The sequence below is a fragment of the Neovison vison genome, chromosome 12, assembly GCF_020171115.1.
Source record: "Neovison vison isolate M4711 chromosome 12, ASM_NN_V1, whole genome shotgun sequence".
NCBI lineage: Eukaryota > Metazoa > Chordata > Mammalia > Carnivora > Mustelidae > Neogale > Neogale vison.
The window spans coordinates 124,359,041-124,381,442 of record NC_058102.1 but is presented as its reverse complement, the minus strand read 5'-3'; the positions used below and the strand labels follow the sequence as shown (position 1 = coordinate 124,381,442).

Here is a 22,402-nt window from a genome sequence, read left to right as displayed (position 1 = left end):
CTTCCTTGGCAATGAATATATTATGTAGTTGTAATAATGTGGCATAAATTCATTTGCACACTAGTTTTAATCTATTTTTCTGATTATAAACATAATAAATGCCTATTGAACAGATTTTGGAGAGTTCAAAAAATTAAAAATATGAAAAATACTTGAAATTGTACCCACCCATTGCTAAAGTTTTGATGTATACAACTCTTTATTTCCCTTTGAAATTCTTTCCATAATTAACATCATATTGAATATAATGATTATGAAGAATCTTACCAGAATTTTCACATGCCCTGCAGGAAAGAAAACATGAACAGTCATAGTTTCAGAACTCAAATAATAAAATAAAATTTACAGCGACAACCACACATTTTGAATCACATCTTGTCATTTTCCCATCTCTGAATCATAGACGCCAAAGGCGTCTACTTTCAACTATTTCAGCTGTTTCTTGTGGTGTGTCTGTCATTATTTCAAAATAATATTCCTACTGGGGCACCTGGGTAGCTCAGTGGGTTAAGCCTATGCTCTTTGGCTCGGGTCATGATCTCAGGGTCCTGGGATCGAACCCCATATTGGGCTCTCTGCTCAGCAGGGAGCCTGCTTCCCTCTCTCTCTCTGCCTGCTGTTCTGCCTACTTGTGATCTCTGTGTGTCAAATGAATAAATAAAATCTTTAAAAAATATATTCCTACTGCTACTTCTTTATTTTTTTGGTCTTAGACATCATATATCCACGTGCGACTATGGGAGATGAGGGTTTAGCTCTCTTCACAATCCACCCCCACCACACACGCACCACAGATGCTCACAGGGCTACACACAGTTCAGACCTCTCCCAGCTTCCCCACAAAATACCTACATCACAGATTTTGTTTAAATTGCTCTTCAGTGTTTACATTGCTATGACTATACCGCTGTCATTCCCCACCTGGCCACGTAGTGTACCCTGGTAGCGTTTGCTTTTGTTTTTCTGATTAATGTCCTTTTCCACACAGAGTTTTTATGCACATACCATTCACTCCTCCCCACACTTTCCCTCCAGGGTTACATCCCCACCTTGTGCTGCATAGCACACCCACCCTTTCATGCATTTTCCTTAGCAGTAGCCTTCCTTGAGCCCTTTTCCATCAGCTGCAAGCCTGGGGCCAGCTGTCAGCCGGTGCCTTCCCTTCCCCAGCAACTTTGCACGCTCCTTCATTCCTCTCCCGGGGTGGACACCTGACTCCATGACATGTGCATTATCCTGTCTTGGCTCATTTCCCTTTTTTTTGGTGAGGCATATGTTCTTGTATTTCCATAAGGAAATGGGCATGGACGATAAGGTTTTTGAGAAGGTGTATAACTGGAATTATCCTTATTTTACCATTGTTCTTTGAATATACTATATATATATTAAAATATCATATGTATTTGATATGTATGAATTAATTTATTATATTAAAATAAAATTTAATATTTATAAAATATTATAGTAAAATAAAATTATGATTAAATATATTAATCATAATTTTGAAGGGTTTTTTGGAAGATTTTATTTATTTACTTGACTTATTTATTTTATTTATTTACTTGACAGAAATCACAAGTAGGCAGAGAGGCAGGCAGAGAGAGAGGAGGAAGCAGGCTCCCTGCCAAGCAGAGAGCCTGATGCGGTACTCGATCCCAGGACCCTGAGATCATGACCTGAGCCAAAGGCAGAGGCTTAACCCACTGAGCCACCCAGGCGCCCCATAATTTTGAAGTTTTATGTTGCTTCTTTTGAGGTCCATTTCCTTCAGTTTCCGGTTTCCCATTTATGTATATTGATTGGTCTCTGCCTTTTGCATTAGACATCTAAGGAAACTGCCTTAAATGCCTAATGACCCTTGGCTGTTTATTCATATTTAAGAATGAAGTACTAAAATGCTGCTTGGAAACTCTGTGTGGGATTGTCAACTTATGGTCTTTGTTGGGTGGAGGGGACTTGACCATTTAATCAGGAGAAACTACAAATGTCCTATCTACAGGTCTTTTCTCCTGGGGAGGCTAAAGCTTCAACAATAAATTTCTTTCATGAATTTTCCATATCACATTCTTTTTCTTTTAAATATATTTTTATAGATTCAATGTTTGTTTTGTTTCTTCTCCACCCGGCTGTAAATAAGGGGATGTGGCTTGCCCTTTGCCCACACTTTATCATTTTAAGAAAGTCTCACAGAGAAGCAGGTGGGGAGAGCAGAGAAAGAGAAAAAGAAAGAAGGAAAAAGGAAAAGAGATAGAAAGAAAGAGAGAGACGAGAGAGAAGAAAAGAGGAAGGGAGGGAGGGAGAAGGGAAACTTCCTGCGATCTATAGGCTGAGTGAAGGCAGCTTTAAGTGCACTCCCTCTAGTTTAATACCTTATCCAGCCACCTGAGCATACAGTTCCTCCAAACCTGCTGCTTATCTGATTCTGTCCAGAAGGAGAAGAGGCAAAGGTACACCACCCAGCATGCACTAACTGAGATGCGTGCTTGTCCTGAATCTCAAATGCCTACCTCCTATCCCATTGTTTTCTGGGAATTGTAGTTTCTGACTACAAACATAAGTGGAGGGGGAAAGTGGAAACAGCACTTTGGTTGCCTCGAAAGAGCAGGAGTCATGTGATAAACGGCTGTCTGAACAACTGTTAGTCACTGTGATTCTTAGATCAGGGCAGACATCGTGCAAGGATAACTGCCATTGATCAGGGTTTCTGACATATTCCATTAGCCGGCAGTTGCTGATAATCCCTTTTGATTCTGGCAATATGTTGCCAGAATAATACTGCTCTCAGTATTATTGAAATTTTGTCATCTTCTATTTCCTTATACATTACTTCATGGTTTGGAATCAGAGGGATGCTTTAAGTCCAGTTTTATTATCACTAGGTCTTTGGCCTGAAGCAAATTGCATAACCTTTCTAAATTCTATTGTCTTAATCTGGAAAACAGGGATGATATTATGTATCTGAGAGGGTATTGTGCTAATTGAATGAAGTAATACGAGTAGGCTATTAGCAGAGCCCCGCACTTTGCTGTGCTCAGTAAGTGATAGGAGATGCTATGTCTGGTCCTGTGAGTTAGAAGACACAGAGCTCAATTTAATGATCAGTTACAGTAAATTAAAAAGCTCACATCTTTGTTATGGAGTGCATGCTTCTCCTTCGTATCTCTTAGTGTTAGATTCTAAATCATTATTTCTAATCATGAGTGATACAAATCCTTTTAAAAAAAAATAGGAATATCAATTACTCAATCAGTCAATTATCGTTTAGTTACTTCTGGATCTTTCCTGAACTGTGACAACCAGCCATGCTGAACCTCCTTTGGTTTTGCACAGAAGTTGAATAATACTTTGCAGCTATTATCACTATGGACATAGCTAGAATTATTGTTTAATGTTTTGGAGCCAACTCTAATCCATTTTTTAAAAATTCAAATTAATAAGAAAATTGAGGCTTTGGGTCCTAAGTACTTAGGAAAGAACTATTATATTGATTGGATTTTTTTTAAAGTTACTTTTCAAGGCATTTTAAACTATTTGAGTTACTATATGCTTCGAGCCCTCAGAGACTAACATTTAAGCCTTCATTCCAAATATCAAAGGTCCCGACATATCGGTAAGAAAAATGGTCCCGCAGTGAACTCTGCGAACTCAGATGTAAGCGTGTTGGCCTAATTTACATTTCAAGCACGGTTTCCAGCTGCAGACAGTACAGCAGTTTTTCATTTGTCACCACATGGCGGGGGCGGCGGGCGTTACTGTAATACTTTCATTTTAGTGAAATGACCCAGAGGCCACAACTCAGTAGAATGTGCCCTGGGTGACACGGTGGCTTGTGGCACCGGGCGAGGAGCCCATACTGCTAAGTAATTCATTTTAGCACGGAGTTTCCTTCTGAGCTTGCATATCGAGGCTGTGAATATAATCTTCTAGGAAGCACTCTGTCAGATGGCCCGCCTGACTGAAGGTTAAACTATTTTCCAACAGGTCTTCAATGGCATTAGAAGTAACTCACCCCAACTAGAGACACTGTGTAGTAGTGCGAACATGAGTGATGCGATCAAATCTTCAGGAAATACAATGAAAGTCGTGTTTTTCACTGATGGATCCAAGCCCTATGGAGGCTTCAGTGCTTCCTACACGTCCAGCGAAGATGCAGGTAATAATGGCAGACGTTGTCCTTGTGGGCCCTGCAGGTGACCCACAGCTACTTCCAACAGCAGAGGAGCCATCAATTTTATGTCCCTTCAGAGATCAGAGATGGAACCAAGGCAAACATATATAACCAGGTAGAAAGCCCGTCCCAGACTGGATTAAAAAAACCCAAATGTTCCGGTTCAGAAAGCTGCTATTGTGAGTTAAAACTTAAAAAAAATGCTGTTGGGAGAGCTTTCAGCTCTAGTCCATGCCATGGTGCCATTATATTGGTTGCCCATTCTACAGCTCTTGATCAATTCCTTCCTGCTGAATGAGACCTTCTGCTTAGAAAGTAACTGATTCCTTGAAAGTGACTCATTTAATTGAAGATAGCCAGATTTTCTTGTTTCTTAGTCACCTATCCATATATATATTTTTCTTGTTTCTTAGTCACCCATCCATATATATATTTTTCCGTGAACATATATATGAATGTTCACGTTTGATACAGAGTACTTAAAAATTAAGCAAGATATGGCTTTCTGGTCTAAATATTCTCCTGTTTTCTGGGTTGGTGCTATTACCTAAGACTTTTAAATTTTAGAAAGAGTAGAACCGAATATGTAAAAAACCTTTACATATTCTTTCACTTATACAAAGAGCATTCATTGCCATGTGAAAAGGGGCAAGTTCATTGCCAGTCCTGTGTGGTGTTATCTGTTTGATCCAATTAAATTGTTGAGTCAAGAGGAGAATTGCTAATGAGAAGCCACTGAGACCACTACTGGAGGTTAGCTATTTCTCTAAATTAAATATTAATGAACAATAGGCTTAAGTTAGGAGAAACTGACGCATAGCCAAACTCCTAAATCCACCTAATCTACCCTACAGGAAAATAAAGAAGCTGTTTATTTTTGTAGGTATTTTCCAAACTCACAGAAACTTCCTCCATAGTCTCTGCATGAATGAAACAGCCCTTTACACAGTCTTAACTTCACCTAGAAAAACAAATCAAAGCAATAAAAATCTCGCTATTGTTATTTTAGTTGTTAATGCATTACCTGTATGTTCTGTTATGGTGTGAATTTCACTGTTACTTTCCCTGTTGCCTTTTGTTTTCTTAGTGTGTGGTGGGTCCCTTACACATTCCCCTAAAGGAAACTTCACTTCTCCTGGCTATAACGGAGTCAGTAATTACTCAAGAAACTTAAACTGTGAATGGACTCTCAGCAATCCAAGTCAGGGAAATTCATCCATTTACATTCACTTTGAGGATTTTTACCTGGAAAGTCACCAAGACTGTCAGTTGGATGTCCTTGAGTTCCGAGTGGGTGAGTTCAATCAAAGAACACGTTTTCTTACTTATCCATAAGTGTTCTTATACCTGGAGACCACCAACAATGAAGGGACTCAAGTGGCTATAAAAATCTGCATAGAATTCAAAAGACGGTTTCTCAGAAAAAGCTGTATTTCTGTGTGTACCCAGCTGAGGTAACATGCCTTGTGAATGGTGAGCGAATAGAGCAGAGTTTGCAAGTAAACTCTATGTTTCACGTAATGTGAGGCTTCCTGAGGAGAGATTTAGCTTATCTGTGTTCTCTCTCTCTCTCTCTCTTTCTCTTTTTGAAAGATTTATTTATTTACTTCAGAGAGTGAGAGAGCACGTGGAGGGGAGGGGCAGAGGTGGGGAGAGAGAGAGAGAACCCACGGGGCTCGATTCCATGACGCAGAGATCATGACCTGAGCTGAACTCAAGAGTCAGATGCTTACCCGGCTGTGCCACCCAGATGCCCCTTGTCTGTGTTCTCTTGATGAGTTCAGGTGGTCCTTTCGATGATCTTCTACTACTCAAGTCTTCTTTCCTCACAGACTGAAAATTAGCATAGTCAGACTGTATCGGTGATTTCCTGAATTTATAGGAATTTTACTTAGAAATCAAAAGCAGCTTTGCAATGTACCAGATGGAGAAGCAGGTGGAAGCTATTTGGGGAATTATCCCCCAAAGAGTCAAGTTTGTCTTTAGTTTCATGATGGAAGTGGACTGAGGCGTGTTCAGTAAGCCATAGAACTCTTAAGAATTTTTTTTAAAACCTCCCTTCATAAAAGATGAATCCATTTTAGTTCTTTCTGGTAGTTGAGTCTGGAGTCATGGGCGATTCATCGAATTTCCTCCATTGTTACAGTGGCACTCTTTTCCCAGTTTGAAAAAGAGAAGTAAGGTAAGGTTGCAGAGAATCTGTGCTATTTAAGGTTCACTGAGTTCCATGTCACTGCAAAACCTTATTTTAAAGGAGGCTGAAAGCAGCAGACACTAACACAGTGAGCTGGTGGCAATGTTCTAGGGCCACTATTGAAATTGATGGTGACTTTGAGAACATGGTGGACAGAACTTTCAATGAGAATTTGGTAAAGTCTGTGGTCACAGATCAATGGACTCAGCAGGAGAATTATCCGGGCCCTCCTAAGTAGGTGAATCTAAAGAAGACTTATGAAGGAAATGAAGTTGTAGTTTGAGAGTGTTCTCCATATGATTCTGACAAACCCTCACCACTGCCACCAGGTTCCAAACCACTGGCTTAAAATGTCCATCGACTGATGAATGGATAGAGAAGATATAGTGTATACATCCATGCAAGATTACTCAGCCACCGAAAAGAATGAAATCTTGCCAGTTGCAAAATGTGGATAAAACTGGAGTGTATTATGCTAAGTGAAATAAGTCAGTCAGAGAAAGACAACTGTCATGATTTCACTCATATGTGGAATATAAGAAACAAAACAGATGAACATGGGGAATATAAGAAACAAAACAGATGAACATGGGGAAGGAAATAGAAAATAAAATAAAAACAGAGAGGGAGGCAAACCATAAGAGACTCTCAACAATAGAAAATAAACCGAGGGTTATTGGAGGGGCTAATGAGTGGGGAGATTCTCTAAATGGGTGACAGACATTAAGGAGGGCACTTGATATAAAGAGCACTGGATATTATATGCAACTGCTGAATCTCTAAATTCTACTCCTAAAACCAATACTACACTATATGTTAATTAACTTGAATTTCAATAAAAAGAAAACAAAATACTGGCTTATTGAATTAAGCAGAGCAGTTGTATATCCAATTTCAGTCAGTTAAATGCAATCTTCTCCGTATTCCCGCATTTCAGAGAGAGTTCAAGTACTATATTTTGTTAACTTATAAAATCAATGATATTAGTCTGACAGAATAAATAAAGAGCAGGTTAATTGTGAGCTCTGTAGGTGTTCTGTAAAGGTTAATCAAATTACTGTGAAAAGTAATCTTCATAAAAATACTCAGCTCCAAATCTGATAGTTCTTAGCATAAGTACTGAATATCCTATTCATTACAGTTGATTAAATGTTGTAAAGAAATCATTAAAATTTTAGATAACTATCACTTTTATCTTGATGATACATTTTGTCACTGTTGGCATTACATTTTTTACTCCCTAAAAAAGGCACATCCAATTTTTTTTTTTTTAATTAATCATATCTCTGTTTAGGTATGCCAAAATAATTATGAAAACACAAATTGGAACAAAATGGCCCCACAATAGAGAAAGATGCCTATACTAAAAAAAGTGGGGGGTTTTTGTTTGTTTTTTGTTTTTACCCTGTTGGAGGGACTCTTTCTTTTGCCGTTGACAAAGACAAAAAGGAACCTTGTGAAACATCTGCTACTAAATCAGAATTCCAATGTGCATTAATAAATACCTTGAAATGATCTTTATGATTTGCTCCTACTAAATTCATTGAATATATTTCTCAAAAGCTATATAAGTAATGGCATTTGGTGTGCTATTTGTTTCAGGTAATGCTGATGGGCCTCTGATGTGGAGACTTTGTGGACCTTCAAAACCTACAGTGCCCCTGGTTACACCTTATTCTCAGGTATGGATACACTTTGTCACCAATGAACGCGTAGAACATGTTGGATTCCATGCGGAGTATTCTTTTACAGGTAAGACTTGTGATTAAACTCTCAAACTCTGGCAATATAATAGATAATAATCTTTTCCATAAAGATCTCACATGTGTGGTGTTAGATTCACTCCTAGGTAGCTATAAGTTTTGTTGCTGAAGTCAAGGAGATGTTCTAAATTACATCTTCTAATTGGTTGTTGCCGAAATCCAAGAATTCTAAAATTTTCATACATTGATCTCTAACCCAGAGATTTTGCTATACTCTTAATTAGTTTTGTCATTTTGTCTGTAGATTATCTTTGGTTTTTCTATATAAACAATCATATCTTCTGCAAATGATAATATTTTTGTTCTCTCAACCTCAAAATTTTCTTTTTCTATCTTATTTCAGTGGCTAGGTCACCTTCATGTCAAATGGAAGGGATGACCTTCATGTGAATGCCTGTGACCCTTCATTGTTTTTTTTTTTTAATTTTTTATTTTATTTCTTTTCAGCGTAACAGTATTCATTGTTTTTGTACCATACCCAGTACTCCATGCAATCCGTGCCCTCTCCAATACCCACCACCTGGTTCCCCCAACCTCCCACCTGACCCTTCATTGTTAAATAGATTGATTTCTCTTAGGGTTTTCAATAAATACTTCTTATCAGATTAAAGAAAGTCCCTTCAATTGTTAGTGTACAGGGTTTTTTTTTATTCTGAATGGTTGTAAGATTTTATCAAATGATTTCTCTCCATATATTGCAATGATTCTGTTCTCCTCCTTTAATATATTAATATGATAAACTGTATATTGAAAGACTTTTCTCTCATTAAGCCATCTTTTAATTTCCAAGATAAACCCTACTTGGCTATGATGTGTGTTTTGAATGTATTACTAGATATTATTTGCTAATGTTTCATTTTGGATTTGCATCTGTGACATTCAGTTTGTATCGGAAAATTCATTTCAAGACAGACAGCACTGCTCTTTGCTGCTTCTCTGGACCATCAGAATTTTTCTAGTCCCTCTCACTAATATGGCAGTTCTTTTACACCCCCAATATTATGTAGAAGTCTCAACTCTAGCCCTTCCTTATGTGTGGGTCCAAGACCATATGTTCTCCCACATGGTCATCAAGACCTCAGATGCTGACCTCTGGGGCCCACATCTTGGTTCTACATCCTTTCAGACTGACATAGTCTCAGTTTGAGATTACCCCTCAGAATTTGAGTATACTTAATTTTTTTTAGATTTTGGAAATCCTTTTCTTTTTTTCTATGAAGTTTGGCTATGAATCAATATATATTTGGTTATGGTTCTAACAAACATTTCTTTGTGTTATAATCAAATGGTTGATTGGGAGAGGGAGTAAGATTGATCAACCATCTTGCCGGTTGATTTTTCTTTATTGGATTGAAAGAAGAGAGCCAGGTTTCAGGAAGCAGTATTATTCATGTGGAAAATCAGACAATTTTACACTTCAAAGATGTATCTGTTCTTCAACTTGCTATGCTGATGTGTACTTTGACAGCTGACTACAGACACAAGTGCTTCTCATCACCTGACAAATTCTTTAGTTGTGGTATGGACCATATTCTTCAAGCCTGTATTTATTTTTATTGGCCTGTTTTTTGTTTTGTTTTGTTTTGTTTTTCAAGAAAGGCAGTGTTATTTACTTCATCCCTAGTCAGAGTGTCAGTTATATGCACATCTAATTATTCTCCATTTGTGGTACAGATCATCTTCCTTCTTCTTTGTCCTAAACATAATCCTGTCTTCCCTGTGTGATTCTTTTTAATTCACACTATATGAGATTCTGTTTATTTCTAATCTTCTACCCAGTTTTACTTTGCATTTAACACTTTCATCTATTTATTCATTGACTGCTTTTTTAAAATCATAAAGTATGATGCTATAAGACCTACTTCTTTTGGCTTTGCAGAGGTTTTTTTTTTTTTCTGGTTTGTTTGTTTTGTTTTCTTATATCTTATATCTTAAATAAGTTTAAAATCTCATTTTAGACTGTGGTGGAATACAGCTGGGTGAGAGCGGAGTGATCACAAGCCCCAACTATCCAGCCTCTTATGATAGCTTGACCCATTGTTCCTGGTTGTTGGAAGCCCCACAAGCCCATACCATCACCGTGAGTTCTGATTTTGTTCTAGAACAAAAACACCATGTCTGCTGTGGAAACAGAGTTCTTCTAATAAGCAAGCGATTAGAATAGGCTTTGAGCCTGTGATCAGTTCATTTTCTCCCCCAGATCTCATTAGAGTACAGATATCTACAAGTATCCAGCAACTGAAGAAATCTCTTTTACAAGCATAGGAGAAGATAGATATAGATGTAGATGTAGATATGGATATAGATATAGATATGAAATATTCTTATCCAGGAGAGACTTGTAATCACATTCTCGATATGAGTTGCCATCCCATCCCACTGGACTGAAGCGGTTCCTTTTAGTGACTCCAGTTCGAGGAAAATTTTCTCCTCTCAAAATTTCCAGTAGAATCCCCAATAAAGAAAAAGAGAGGAGGGCAGGGGAAAGGTAAATAAGAAACATATATATAAAAATTATATAAATTAAAACAAAGTAAAAGAGTTTGTGAGGACCTTATCTAACTTTAGGTAGCTCATCTCACTTACCACTCAGGGTACCTCATTGTCTCTTTTCTCTTCTTCAGCTAACATTTAGTGACTTTGATATTGAAGCCCATGCAACCTGTGTTTGGGACTCTGTCACTGTCAGGAACGGTGGTTCTCCTGGATCACCCATAATAGGACAATACTGTGGAAGTTCAAACCCCAGAACAATCCAGTCTGGGTCCAACCAGCTGATGGTGATTTTTAACTCGGACCATTCAGTGCAAAATGGTGGATTTTATGCCACATGGAACACACAGACTTTAGGTAAAAGAAACATTCTGTGTACTTTTTAAATTGATGTGTTTTTTAAATTTATTGATAATTTAATAAGTATGCATTTTATATCTACTCTCTGTTAGACTCAACTCGGGCTGTTTACCATGTCGTCTCATGTAGCAACTTCATAAGGAAGATGCAATATCATACATGTTTTCTCCATTTTACGTGGGTGGAAACTGGAGACAAACGGGTTGATGGTTTTCCCAGTCATGGAGCTAGTCATTGGTAGAGTCAGGATTTGAATAAAGATAGTGGGGCCCAGAAACTCTGATCTTCACCCTTCACTATGTTGCCTACATAGGCAGAAGGTCTTGGCATAACCAGAGAATCAAAATTAATAGAATCACAAGTAGTTCAGAATATTTGGATCTTAGAGGCAGAATGCTGAGTGGTAAGCTGAAGGCAAGAAGTTAAGTGGTGCATATCATAAAGAGCCTTGTCTTCTCTATTGTCCCTTGAGTAAGGCAGAGCCATTGAAGAGTTTTGAGCAGCAAAGTCGCAAGATTTGTGACTTAGAATGAGTGCCCTGTAGGTGGCAAAGTATAATAGATTCAATTTCAAAAGGGTAGTATTTTGTGCATATAAAATATGAACCTCATGGAAATTCCCAGAAAATAAAAGAAGTTGCATTGGACGGGTGCCAGGTGGCTCAGTCGGTTAAGCATCTGCCTTTGGCTCAGGTCATGATCCTAGGATCTTGGGATCCAGCCCTGCATCAGGCTCCTTGCTCGGCGGGGAGCCTACTTCTCTCTCTCCCTATCCCCTTCCCCTGCTTGTGTGTGCATGCTCGCTCTCTCTCACAAATAAATAAAATCTTAAAAAAAAAAAATTTGCACTGCATACTATAGTCAGGACTTATTTAAAACCTTGCAGTATCACACAGGGTAATTCTTTCTAGGAGAGTCCAAGTTTATTATGAAGGTTTTTGTGGAAGGAGTCAAGCTTTCTCTCATTAAACCACTGATTGCTATTGAATGGAGGGTAGTTTTAGGTGAACCATTAGTTTTCCAAGGGTTTAGAAGCAAAAGATACAGGAATACTCTTTGATTTAACTTCATTTTGTTTTCAGTTCATAGTTTTCCTTTTGTCATCTCTTGAGTACATTTTATTAAAGATTTTATTTATTTGTCAGAGAGAGAAAGAGAGAGAGAGAGTCCAGGTAGAGGGAATGGCAGGCAGAGGGAGAAGCAGACTTCTGGTCTGAGCAGGGAGCCCTCTGTGGGACTCAGTCCCAGGACCTGGGGATCATGACCTGAGCTGAAGGCAGATGCTGAACCAACTGAGCCACCCAAGTGTCCTTCTTAAGTACATATTTTAATAGTATAAAATAATTTGATATTTTCTTTCTTTCAATTTATGCCTTATTTTAATCTGTCAGAGTTTCAATATGAATGAATCAGATTGTATAATGGAAGAATTTTCCCCTCCTCAAAATCATTTTCTCTAGTCCTGTATGTTGGAGTAAAATTACCAATGAGTGTAGACTTATATTCTCTTGTATTCACAGTAAAATAAAATACAGAACTTGGGATTGCTGGTTCACAAATACTATATAGCTTCAAGGGGAGTAAAAAATATTATCACTGTTTGAAAACAGAATAGAAGTCTGTCCTCTTTACGGCATGAATTAGTGTCCTCGGGTGAGTTCAGCATAAATGCAACAAAACATAAACAGCCAAAGCTTCCTCTGGATTCAGTTCACCTCACATTTGTTCAGAGTTCTTGTCATATCCTGCCCTAGAGGCCAGTGACTCCTGTGTAAGGAAAGAGAACCTGAAATCTCACATTTAGAAACTTGTCTCCTTTGGAAATCTTGGGCTATGAAAGTAGTTATTTTCCTCTCAAATTAATGACTTTTCCATGACAACTTCTCAGGTTGTGGGGGAATACTTCATTCAGATAATGGTACAATCAGATCCCCTCACTGGCCTCAGAATTTTCCTGAGAACAGCAGATGCTCCTGGATCGTCATTACTCACGAAAGCCAACAGTTGGAGATCAGCTTTGACAACAACTTCCTAATCCCCAGCGGTGATGGACAATGTCAGACCAGCTTCGTGAAGGTGAGCGCGCTTGTTCCTTTAATTGGAGCCGAGCTGGTTTTGTGAACATAAACATTTAGACCAGAAATGACTCATTAATTCTCCAAGTAAGTAAAGGGCAATTTTCTTGCTCGGATTTCTTGAATAAAAATGTGAGAAATCTCAACTATTAGGAGTTAAAACTTGAACCACAACACACATACTGCCCTGTGACTTTTCATTTGCTGGTATGTAGGCAAAGTAACCTAATTAAGGAGATTGTTTTCTGGCCTTATTAAATTGTCATGCATACTTAGGGTTCTTCCTTCTGTGGAAACTGAAGAGGGAGGGCCAGATTTTTTTGTTGTATCCTTCTTTCTTTCCTTCCTTCCTTCCTTCCTTTCTTTCTTTCTTTCTTTTTTTTTATTATTTCTTTTCTGGTAGGTCCTCAAGGACAGAAGAAACGTAAGGCCCCATTACCGGCAACACTTAAAGTATGCTATGAAAATTACAGAAGGCTAGAGAGGTGGTTAGTGCCAGCTTCCACAGCAGGCCTCAAGAGTTCACAAGCTGAAAAGAACGTTTTACTCGTGTAAAATTATGGCAGTGGGGCAGTCAGTAAGGCTCTCTTTCTCTAAAATGGCAAATACTGCTTATGTGACACCGACCTCACTTCTCTGACTTCTGACTGTGATGGCTGTATGATAAATTCATTCTGACTCTGCTATTTGGATCTCATATGTAATATATCTCCAAGAGATCTTTCCACCTTTAAGTGGAAAAGACATTGGCCTTAAGTTCACATTAGCCTGGACTCCATCCATATCTCTTGCACTTACCACCTGCATTTTCCTCCGTGAGCTAATTAAACATTTGGACTTAACTTCTTCCCCATAAAACAAAGAGAACAATTTGTCCATTAGTAGGACTGTTTTAAGCATTAGAGGTAATATGATATAATAGCACAAATAGTGCTCAGTACTTGGAATATAAAACCATCTAATGAGTAGTGGCGTCATTTTACCGTTGATGTTATTATTGTATATCATCTTTCAGATTATGGTTTTTTTTTTTAAGATTTTATTTATTTATTTGACAGAGAGAGATCACAAGCAGACAGAGAGGCAGGCAGAGAGAGAGAGGGAAGCAGGCTCCCTGCTGAGCAGAGAGCCTGATGCAGGGCTTGATCCCACGACCCTGAGATCATGACCTGAGCCAAAGGCAGTGGCCCAACCCACCGAGCCACCCAGGCACCCCTCAGATTATGTTTTATATCTAATGGATCCATGCTTACTAGTTGAATAAAAATCCCATACTTTTATAAAATATGTGTCTAATGGAACACATCTAATACAACTCTTCCTAATGGCTTTTTTTCATGAAGCAAATGAACTTTCTCACGGACTCTCTCATAGACTGGTAAACTTCAAATGTACAGATGTATGTAAAGCCTTGCAAGTTCATCAGTTGTACAAATGGAATCTGAAAAGTTATTTAGGCCCATTTCTCCTATTGATCGAGTAGGAATCCCTCTAACATCTGGCCAAGCCAACACAACTGGCAGGTGATGTCCATTTGGAGCCCTGCCCAAACTAAATAGCGTAGGAAGCCCTCTTCCCCTGCTAGGCCTGAGCCTTCTGATTCTGCCAGGAGACACTGAAGAGGGCAGAACAGCAAGAGAGTCCAGCTCCAGCAAGCAACCCTCAAGCTCACACCTTATACAAAACTTAACTCAAAATAGACCACACCCTAAAATGTAAGGTATGCACTTTTAGGGGAAAATAAATAGCCCCGAATTGTTAAAACCGAGAGATAGATGAATATTTCTCAGACTAAACATCTAAAGAATGATCCATAAAAGGAAAAATTGATAAATCTTACTTCATCAAAATTAAAAATCTTGGGCACCTGGGTGGCTCAATGGGTTAAGCCGCTGCCTTCGGCTCAGGTCATGATCTCAGGGTCCTGGGATCAAGTCCCATATCGGGCTCTCTGCTCAGCAGGGAGCCTGCTTCTCTCTCTCTCTCTCTCTCTCTCTCTCTGCCTGCCTCTCCATCTGCTTGTGATATCTCTCTGTCAAATAAATAAATAAAATCTTTAAAAAAAATTAAAAATCTTTTAATCTGTGAAAGCCTATGTGAAGAGGATGGAAAGACAAGCCACCAACCGGGAGAAAAGATGTACAAACTACCTATCTGACAATAGGCTACGATCTAGAATACATACAGAATAGTCAAAACCAACAGTAAAAATACAAAGACTCCAACTATAATATGGGGAAGAGATTTGAACAGATATTTCACCAAAGAGGATATATAGCATGGTAAATAAGACAATGAAAAGACGTTCAACATCACTAGCCATTAGGAAAACTGAGAATTTAAAAAAAAAAAAAAAAACACACAATCAGAGATCACTACACACCTATTGTAAGACCAAATCCTGGCAGGGTTGTGCAGAAGCTGTATCACTTCCTCATTGCTAGTGGGAATGGGTATAGCCACTCTGAAAATGGTTCAGCAGTTTCCTATAAAACTAAATATGCACTTGCCATAAGATCCAGCAATTGCCCTATTAGACACTTATCCCAGAGTAAAGAAAATTACGTTTCATTAAAAACCCATATACAAATGTTGATAGCAGCTTTATTTGTTGGTAGCCCAAAACTGAATTCAGTGCACATGTCCTTGAATAGGTGAATGGCTAAACTAACTAGCACATACCTACCAGGGAATGCAAGTCCTCAGTAAAATCAAACCAACCCTTGGGGCAACCTGGGTGGCTGAGTGGGTTAAGCCGCTGCCTTCGGCTCAGGTCATGATCTCAGGGTCCTGGGATCGAGTCCCGCATCGGGCTCTCTGCTCCACAGGGAGCCTGCTTCCCTCTCTCTCTCTGCCTGCCTCTCTGTCTACTTGTGATCTCTCTCTGTCAAATAAATAAATAAAATCTTAAAAAAAAAAAAAATCAAACCAACCCTTGACAGACCAATCATTTGGATAAATCACCAGGGAATCACACAGAATGAAAACAACTGATACCCAAAGGTTACATAGTCTCTTGTTCCATTTACGTAACATTTTAAAAATTACAATAGTTAGAAATGGAGGACAGCCATAGTTTACAAAGATGCGGGTATGGGAATGAATTGTGTATGATTATAAAAAGGGCAACTCTAGGGACCCTTATGGTGTTGGGACTCTTCCTTATCTTGAACCTGGTGGTAGATAACTAAATACACAACACACCCACACACACATGAGTACAAGTAAAACTGAGAAATCGAGTAAGATCAGTGAACTGCATTAGTGCCAACATCTTGGTTATGTTATCATACTATAATTTGGCAAGATGTCAGTGTTGGGGGACACTGGGGAATGTGTACAAGGGATTTCTCTAGATGATACCTTACAACTGCCAGTGAATCTGTAGGTATCTTAATAAGCAATTTTTTTAAATTGAATGATAAAACATCATGTACAGCCAGGCTGAATTACACAAAACTTTAAGAAAAGCCAGAAAGTGTTTGACTTAATGACAACTTCTTGGCATTCTTTGGTCCAATATGGTTTTGATGAGTCCTGGGTTATATAGGCAATGAAACGAGCTCTTGAGGGACAAGGCAGCAGGAAATATTGACTAACTCTTCACCATTATTATCATTACAACACTTATATTCCTGGGCCAAAAGGTAGGATGTCTGATCCATAATTAATGACTTCAGGAAGTTCTTGAAGTTCTTAATTAAAGCACTTGAGATTCTTCACTAAAAGTTCTAGCTGTCACTTCGTCTTTCCAGTAACGTTGTATGCAGACATCTATCTCTCAGTAAGGTGAATGTATAATTTTAAAAAATATGAATAGAAAATTTCTGTAAAGTACTTTCCTGGATAGTTAAGACGATGGAGGAGGGGAGGGGCGAGTTAAAGGAGATAGTACTGAAATTTGGAAGTATGTGTTTCTTTCCTAAGACCTTTTTGATTTTAGCTATTTGACTGAATATCTGTGCCTTTGTTCTTAGTAGCTCCCGTGACGGAGCCCTCCTATATCTAATAAATGACAAACATCATTCGACTTCAGTAATATAACTAACAGCTGGATGCCCAGTGTTTGAAAATCACTGGATATGACAGGGCTTGAAAGACTGAGAAATAGTAAATCAGCACTATTTAGGAATCAGTGCCGATTCACACCTCTTCTTCTAGACTGATCTACCCACAGAAATGTTTTTAATGGCTTGTTCTTTTATTGATTTCTTTGAGGAATATTCTTAAAAGTGATGTGGTCAAATGAGTAATTTCACAGAATTTGATGTGAAGAAAATGTTGAATAGGCAAGTCAGACTAGTCCAAACCCATTTTATCTTCTTAGGCTAGTTAAGAAGTCGGGGGTGAGGATGGGGCTCGTTCTGTGCATCAAAGGATGTTTAGAGTTTCCCTGGCCCCTACCCACTCCATGCCACCCTGCTCACCAAATATTGCCATCAAAAATGCCTCCAGACACTACCAAATATCCCTTAGGGAAGGCGTGATTTATCCTTGTGGAGACTCCCTCAGCTGCCTGGGTCTTCCCTGGTGAAATCTGTTGAGTGGCCTCTTTGCCCCAGGCATGTGTATGTCTTCCCTTCCTACCTGTATTTTCCTCGCGTGACTCCACACGGTAGATGCCATGCTTTCATGCCTGAATGACTGCAAGATTCTCCTGGCTGAGCTCCCAGCCGCCTCCCATTTCTTCCTATTGCCCCCACTGCACTGATTTCCAAAACCAAGTATCCCAGAGCCCAAAGTTTTCTGGTGGCCCCTCGCCATTTCAGGACAGTTCTCAGATCCCTAAAATGCCCTGAGGCTCCAGGCTGGCAGGGACTCTGCAGCCTCCCTGGCAACAGACTCTGTTCCCACTCCATCCTTTGCAGTAGCCCCGCCCCTTCCTGCCACAGGGGCTTCCTCAGCCAGCCATCCCTGCCCAGACCGGGGAAAAGCCCCCTGTTATGTTCTCTCCATAGATAGCTCAGATACTGCTCCTTTCCTAGCTGGAACTCTGCATTTAAATTTGTGATTTTATGAGTAACATTTTTCCCTGAGGATAGGCTTGATGTGGAATTCCAATGCCCACAGTTCATTCCTTAGCAACTACTTTTCAAATGGGTATATGAGTTAATTCTTTTAGACTGGCCGGACCAATTAAATGACAGCCTGGGAGCTGCCAACCCAGTTTTCAGTAAATAGCACACTGTGGCTGAATCTCATCCTTTCTTCAAAATGAACACTGCCAGGAAGTCTTCTGTGATTTATTCCAATTCATGCTAAGTACATGTCTTCTGGGAATTCATGTCCATTTTTTTCATGCTCTGCAGATACTTTGACTTCCATGGGTTTCTTCTTGGTAAATGTTATCCACTGGCGACCCACTGTGTGCCACCCCTCCCCCCCCCGGATGAAGTGTGAGCCTCACAGGAGCCCACATCGCTGCTCAGCCTCCCTTGATGCCTCCTAATCTAAGTTAGCCAGAGCGGGCCAAGGAGAAAGTAGGAGGAAAATGAGTGGTGGTTGATTTCTCTTACCAGTCACTGCCTAGCTATACAAAAACGGGCACAGTCTCCTTGGAAGAGTCGGGAATGGGAGATGCTGTTAAAAAGCAGCTTAAAAAACTCTTCTCAAAAGAAAATATTACAGATTTGCGTGTGTTTTATTTGCTATTGTGTTTAGGTCTATATACATCCGAGTTCCATTATTTTCCAGTCTAAGCACGTTTAAGTGTGGACAGGGGAACACCTCAAGCATTAAGTCATGTTTGTGGCTCTGCTAGGTGTGGGCGGGGACTGAGGAAGTCGACGACGCCTTGTTAGCCACCAGCTGTGGGAGCAGGGCTCCCGCGTCCATCCTCACACCAAGAAATGCGTTCACGGCTGTGTTCCAGTCTCAGGAAACCCCGGCTCAGGGCTTCTCTGCATCCTTTGTGAGCCGTAAGTAGCCCCCAAAACCACAGTGGGAGGTCCTTGAGAGGGTGGGGCTGCCACAGGGGTGGGGGGTGGGGGAGCTGTGCCAGGGTTGGTTGGAACTGGGGACCCCAGGGGGAGAGCGTGGGCCAAGCACCTGATCCCCAGAGTACACCCTTCCTTCAAAAAGCAGTGACAGTGGAACTGAATTCAATGACAGGCCAGTTGAGAGATGACATAGAAGGCCTGAGTGCCCCTGGTGAACATCTAAAACTGAGCCTAAAACCCAGAGTGGGCAGGAAGTAGGCAGAAGCCCAAGAGGCTGGTAATTAGTAGGTGATCAGAGTGGCGGGTGAGCAGCACCTTGACCTTCCCCATAGAAATCAGAGCCCACTGATTCATTGTCAGGCCTCACTGGACTCCCCTGAAACTCACCCGGTTTCCACCGGTGAGGACTTCCATGTGTTTGCTCTCATCCAGATAACTCTGCAAGGGAGTCGACTTTGGGAGCCACTTTCTCCAGGATTTTCTCTTCCTTCTCCAGTTACTGCTCACAGACTAGATTTGTGGGGAATGGAGTGGCTTTCAGGTCTGAGAAGCAGTGATGCGTGCCTGTTGGCTGAGTTCTGTCAAGTAGCCACTCGTTTGCAATCCGCTGTTTATGAAAAAGTCTCATGAAAGGAATTAGAGAGAGTGATGCGGTGAATAGTGTTTCAGACTTGAATGAAGGACGGGGCGGCGGAAAGGGAAGAAGGAAAGGCCAGCCCAGGCCTAATGCCAGGCCCACCCTCGCTGGTTCCTGTGCGTGTATATGTGTTCATAATTGTGTGTTCTGATATCAGTTTAGAAGGATATTGATATTTTCCTCTGTGATAGGTCAGAGAGCGATATGGATTAACTCGTTAGTGGTATATGAAAACAAATGTTATTTTAGTGGTAATGATGTGAAATGTTAGGGCTTGGGAACTAACGGTCAAGAGAGAATTCTGGAGATGTCTTCGGTGGGAAAAAGGTATTTTATTAAAGCACGGGGACAGGACCCATGGGCAGAAGGAGCTGCATTGAGGTTGTAAGGTAAGGGGTGACGGCGGTTATGTAATTTCAAGTTGGCAGGGAGTTAGGGATAGCAGAGATCTCTAAGGAATTTGGAAGCAAGGTTTCCAGGACCTTGAGGAGTCATTTATTACTGTCTGGTGTAAAACCTCAGTCATGAAACCCTTCAGCTGTCTATCAGTGGGCCATATGTTTGGAGAGTGATTGCTAACATATATCTTGGGGATGGGGAGAGATAAAGGGATGTTTCCAAATGGATTTTCATATATTAAAGAAGACTTACAGGATCCCAGAGGGCCAGCTAATGTCAAGCTGAAGTGTTTTTTTGCCTCTAGCAAAGTATTAACATTGAGGCAGCTGAGTTCCTGGAGGAAGGTCACTCTGTCTCAAGTACTTGTCAGTGGGCTGCAAGTTGGAAGGAAGTTTCATTTTTTCCCTACATTTCTTTTGCCTTTGTTCTTCACATCAGTAAGAGGATGATTCTCTATTTCTGACACCAGGGAATCATTCATGTGAGAACTTGATAAGAACGGACATGGGTAAATTCAACATTTTTAAAAACAGTTTGGTTTTTTTGGGCCAGATTATAATACTAATGAGAATACATAGTTTCCTAATATTATTATAAGATATTTTAAAGTCGTTAAGTGGCAGGCAGCTGGGTGGCTCAAAGTCAGTATAGCATGCATCTCTTGATCTTGGGGTCATGAGTTCAGGCCCCGCATTGGGCATGGAGCCTAGATAAAAACAAAAACAAAAACCCATGAAGTGGTACTCACCAGAAACAAACCACTTCATCTGTTTTATCTCTTTATCTACATGAACTATATTCAGTCTTTGCTCAGTTTTCCTTTCCATATTATCTTCAAAATAAATGGCAATGATTTTGTGGTAAAGTTTCTACTACTTAGCCCAAAACTCTGCAACATATTCTAAAACATAAAGGATGTTCTCATTTTGTGTGTATGTTTATTTTAAAATCAGAGTTCCATCCTCTTAGTTACTGTTTCTTCCTGTTGGAGTAGCTCAGGGAACATGTCTCTAGAGAATTTGTGTTTTTCCCTCACTGATAAGAAGATACTACACGTGAGAACAATTGTTCTGATAATGCCCTTTTCTTCCCATGTAGGATGTGGAGGTAATTTCACGAACCCTTCAGGTTACATCCTTTCTCCAAACTACCCAAAGCAATATGACAACAACATGAATTGCACCTACTTCATAGAGGCTGGTCCTTTGTCCCTGGTCCTCCTGACTTTTGAGTCTTTCCATTTGGAAGGTAAGTTTATTCTTAGGTAAATTACAATTGATTCTCTCTTTTTAAGATTTATTTGTTTGTTTCAGAGAGACAGAGAGAGCAGGACCAGCGGGGGAAGAGGGAGAGGGGAGAGAGAATCTTAAACAGATTCTGCACTGAGCCCACATCCTGATGTGGGTCTCAGTCTCACACTCCGAAGATCATGGCCCAAGCTGAAATCAGGAGTGGGACACCCATGGTCTGTACAATCCAGGCGCCCCAACAACTGATTCTTAATAAATGAATAAGTGATAAATGAGGGAGAGTTAGTGTAAAGTCGCCATTTGAAGAAAATATTTTAAATGTCACAGAGTATTTTTGATGTAGACGTGATTAAAATTCCATCCAATTTTTTTTAAAAGATTTTATTTATTTATTTGACAGACAGAGATCACAGGTAGGCAGAGAGGCAGGCAGGGTGAGAGAGAGGAAGGGAAGCAGACTCCCTGCTGAGCAGAGAGCCCAATGTGGGGTTCAGTCCCAGGACCCTGAGACCATGACCTGAGCCGAAGGTAGAGGCTTAACCCACTGAGCCACCCAGGCGCCCCCAAAAATTCCATCCAATGTTTTAAAAACATGTATACCATTCTACATATTCCATCCAGAAATGAGAAAGTAACGTAAGAGCTTTAAGAACACAAGCATCATGTAAATTGCTTAAAGAAAAAAAGTCTGGAAGGTATTACATGTTAATAATTGTTTTCAATGTATTCATTTGTGCTTTATGCATACACACACCTGCACGCATGTGTAAGCACCAAACACTAACAAGAGAAACTATCTTACTCAAAGTAGGTGCTCAATAAATGTTGAAAGAATAAATAAATAAATATAATTAATAAATGCACTCTAGTTTGATTCAATATTACCATGGGTCCCCTTTCACCTCCTTTCTGTCTTTGATCTTCAACAATCCCATAGGGATTGTGAACCCCTTAACTACAAGTGTCCCTTTGGGTTCATCCCATAGCTCCAGAAAATGGGATATTGTCAAAGGGGATGGTAAGCCTGTTTGTTTGGGCTGGCTCTGAACGCAATAGACAAAACTTGATGTTTTGTAGCTGCTGGGACACAGTGTAGAAAAAAACATTTCTTCAAGTAGATGGGTA

The 22,402-nt window shown here is 39.9% G+C and overlaps 1 protein-coding gene across 1 annotated transcript in view; it reads left to right on the top strand.

The window, feature by feature from the left end:
* The window catches only part of CUBN (cubilin), a 259,483-nt gene that overhangs the window by 184,092 nt on the left and 52,989 nt on the right, over window positions 1-22,402 (top strand). The window contains exons 49-56 of the mRNA XM_044229270.1: window positions 3,982-4,153; window positions 5,256-5,462; window positions 7,965-8,114; window positions 10,084-10,205; window positions 10,750-10,975; window positions 12,866-13,053; window positions 18,814-18,970; window positions 21,126-21,275. Coding sequence (XP_044085205.1) covers window positions 3,982-4,153; window positions 5,256-5,462; window positions 7,965-8,114; window positions 10,084-10,205; window positions 10,750-10,975; window positions 12,866-13,053; window positions 18,814-18,970; window positions 21,126-21,275 — 1,372 coding nt within the window. The remainder of the gene's footprint in view (window positions 1-3,981; window positions 4,154-5,255; window positions 5,463-7,964; window positions 8,115-10,083; window positions 10,206-10,749; window positions 10,976-12,865; window positions 13,054-18,813; window positions 18,971-21,125; window positions 21,276-22,402) is intronic.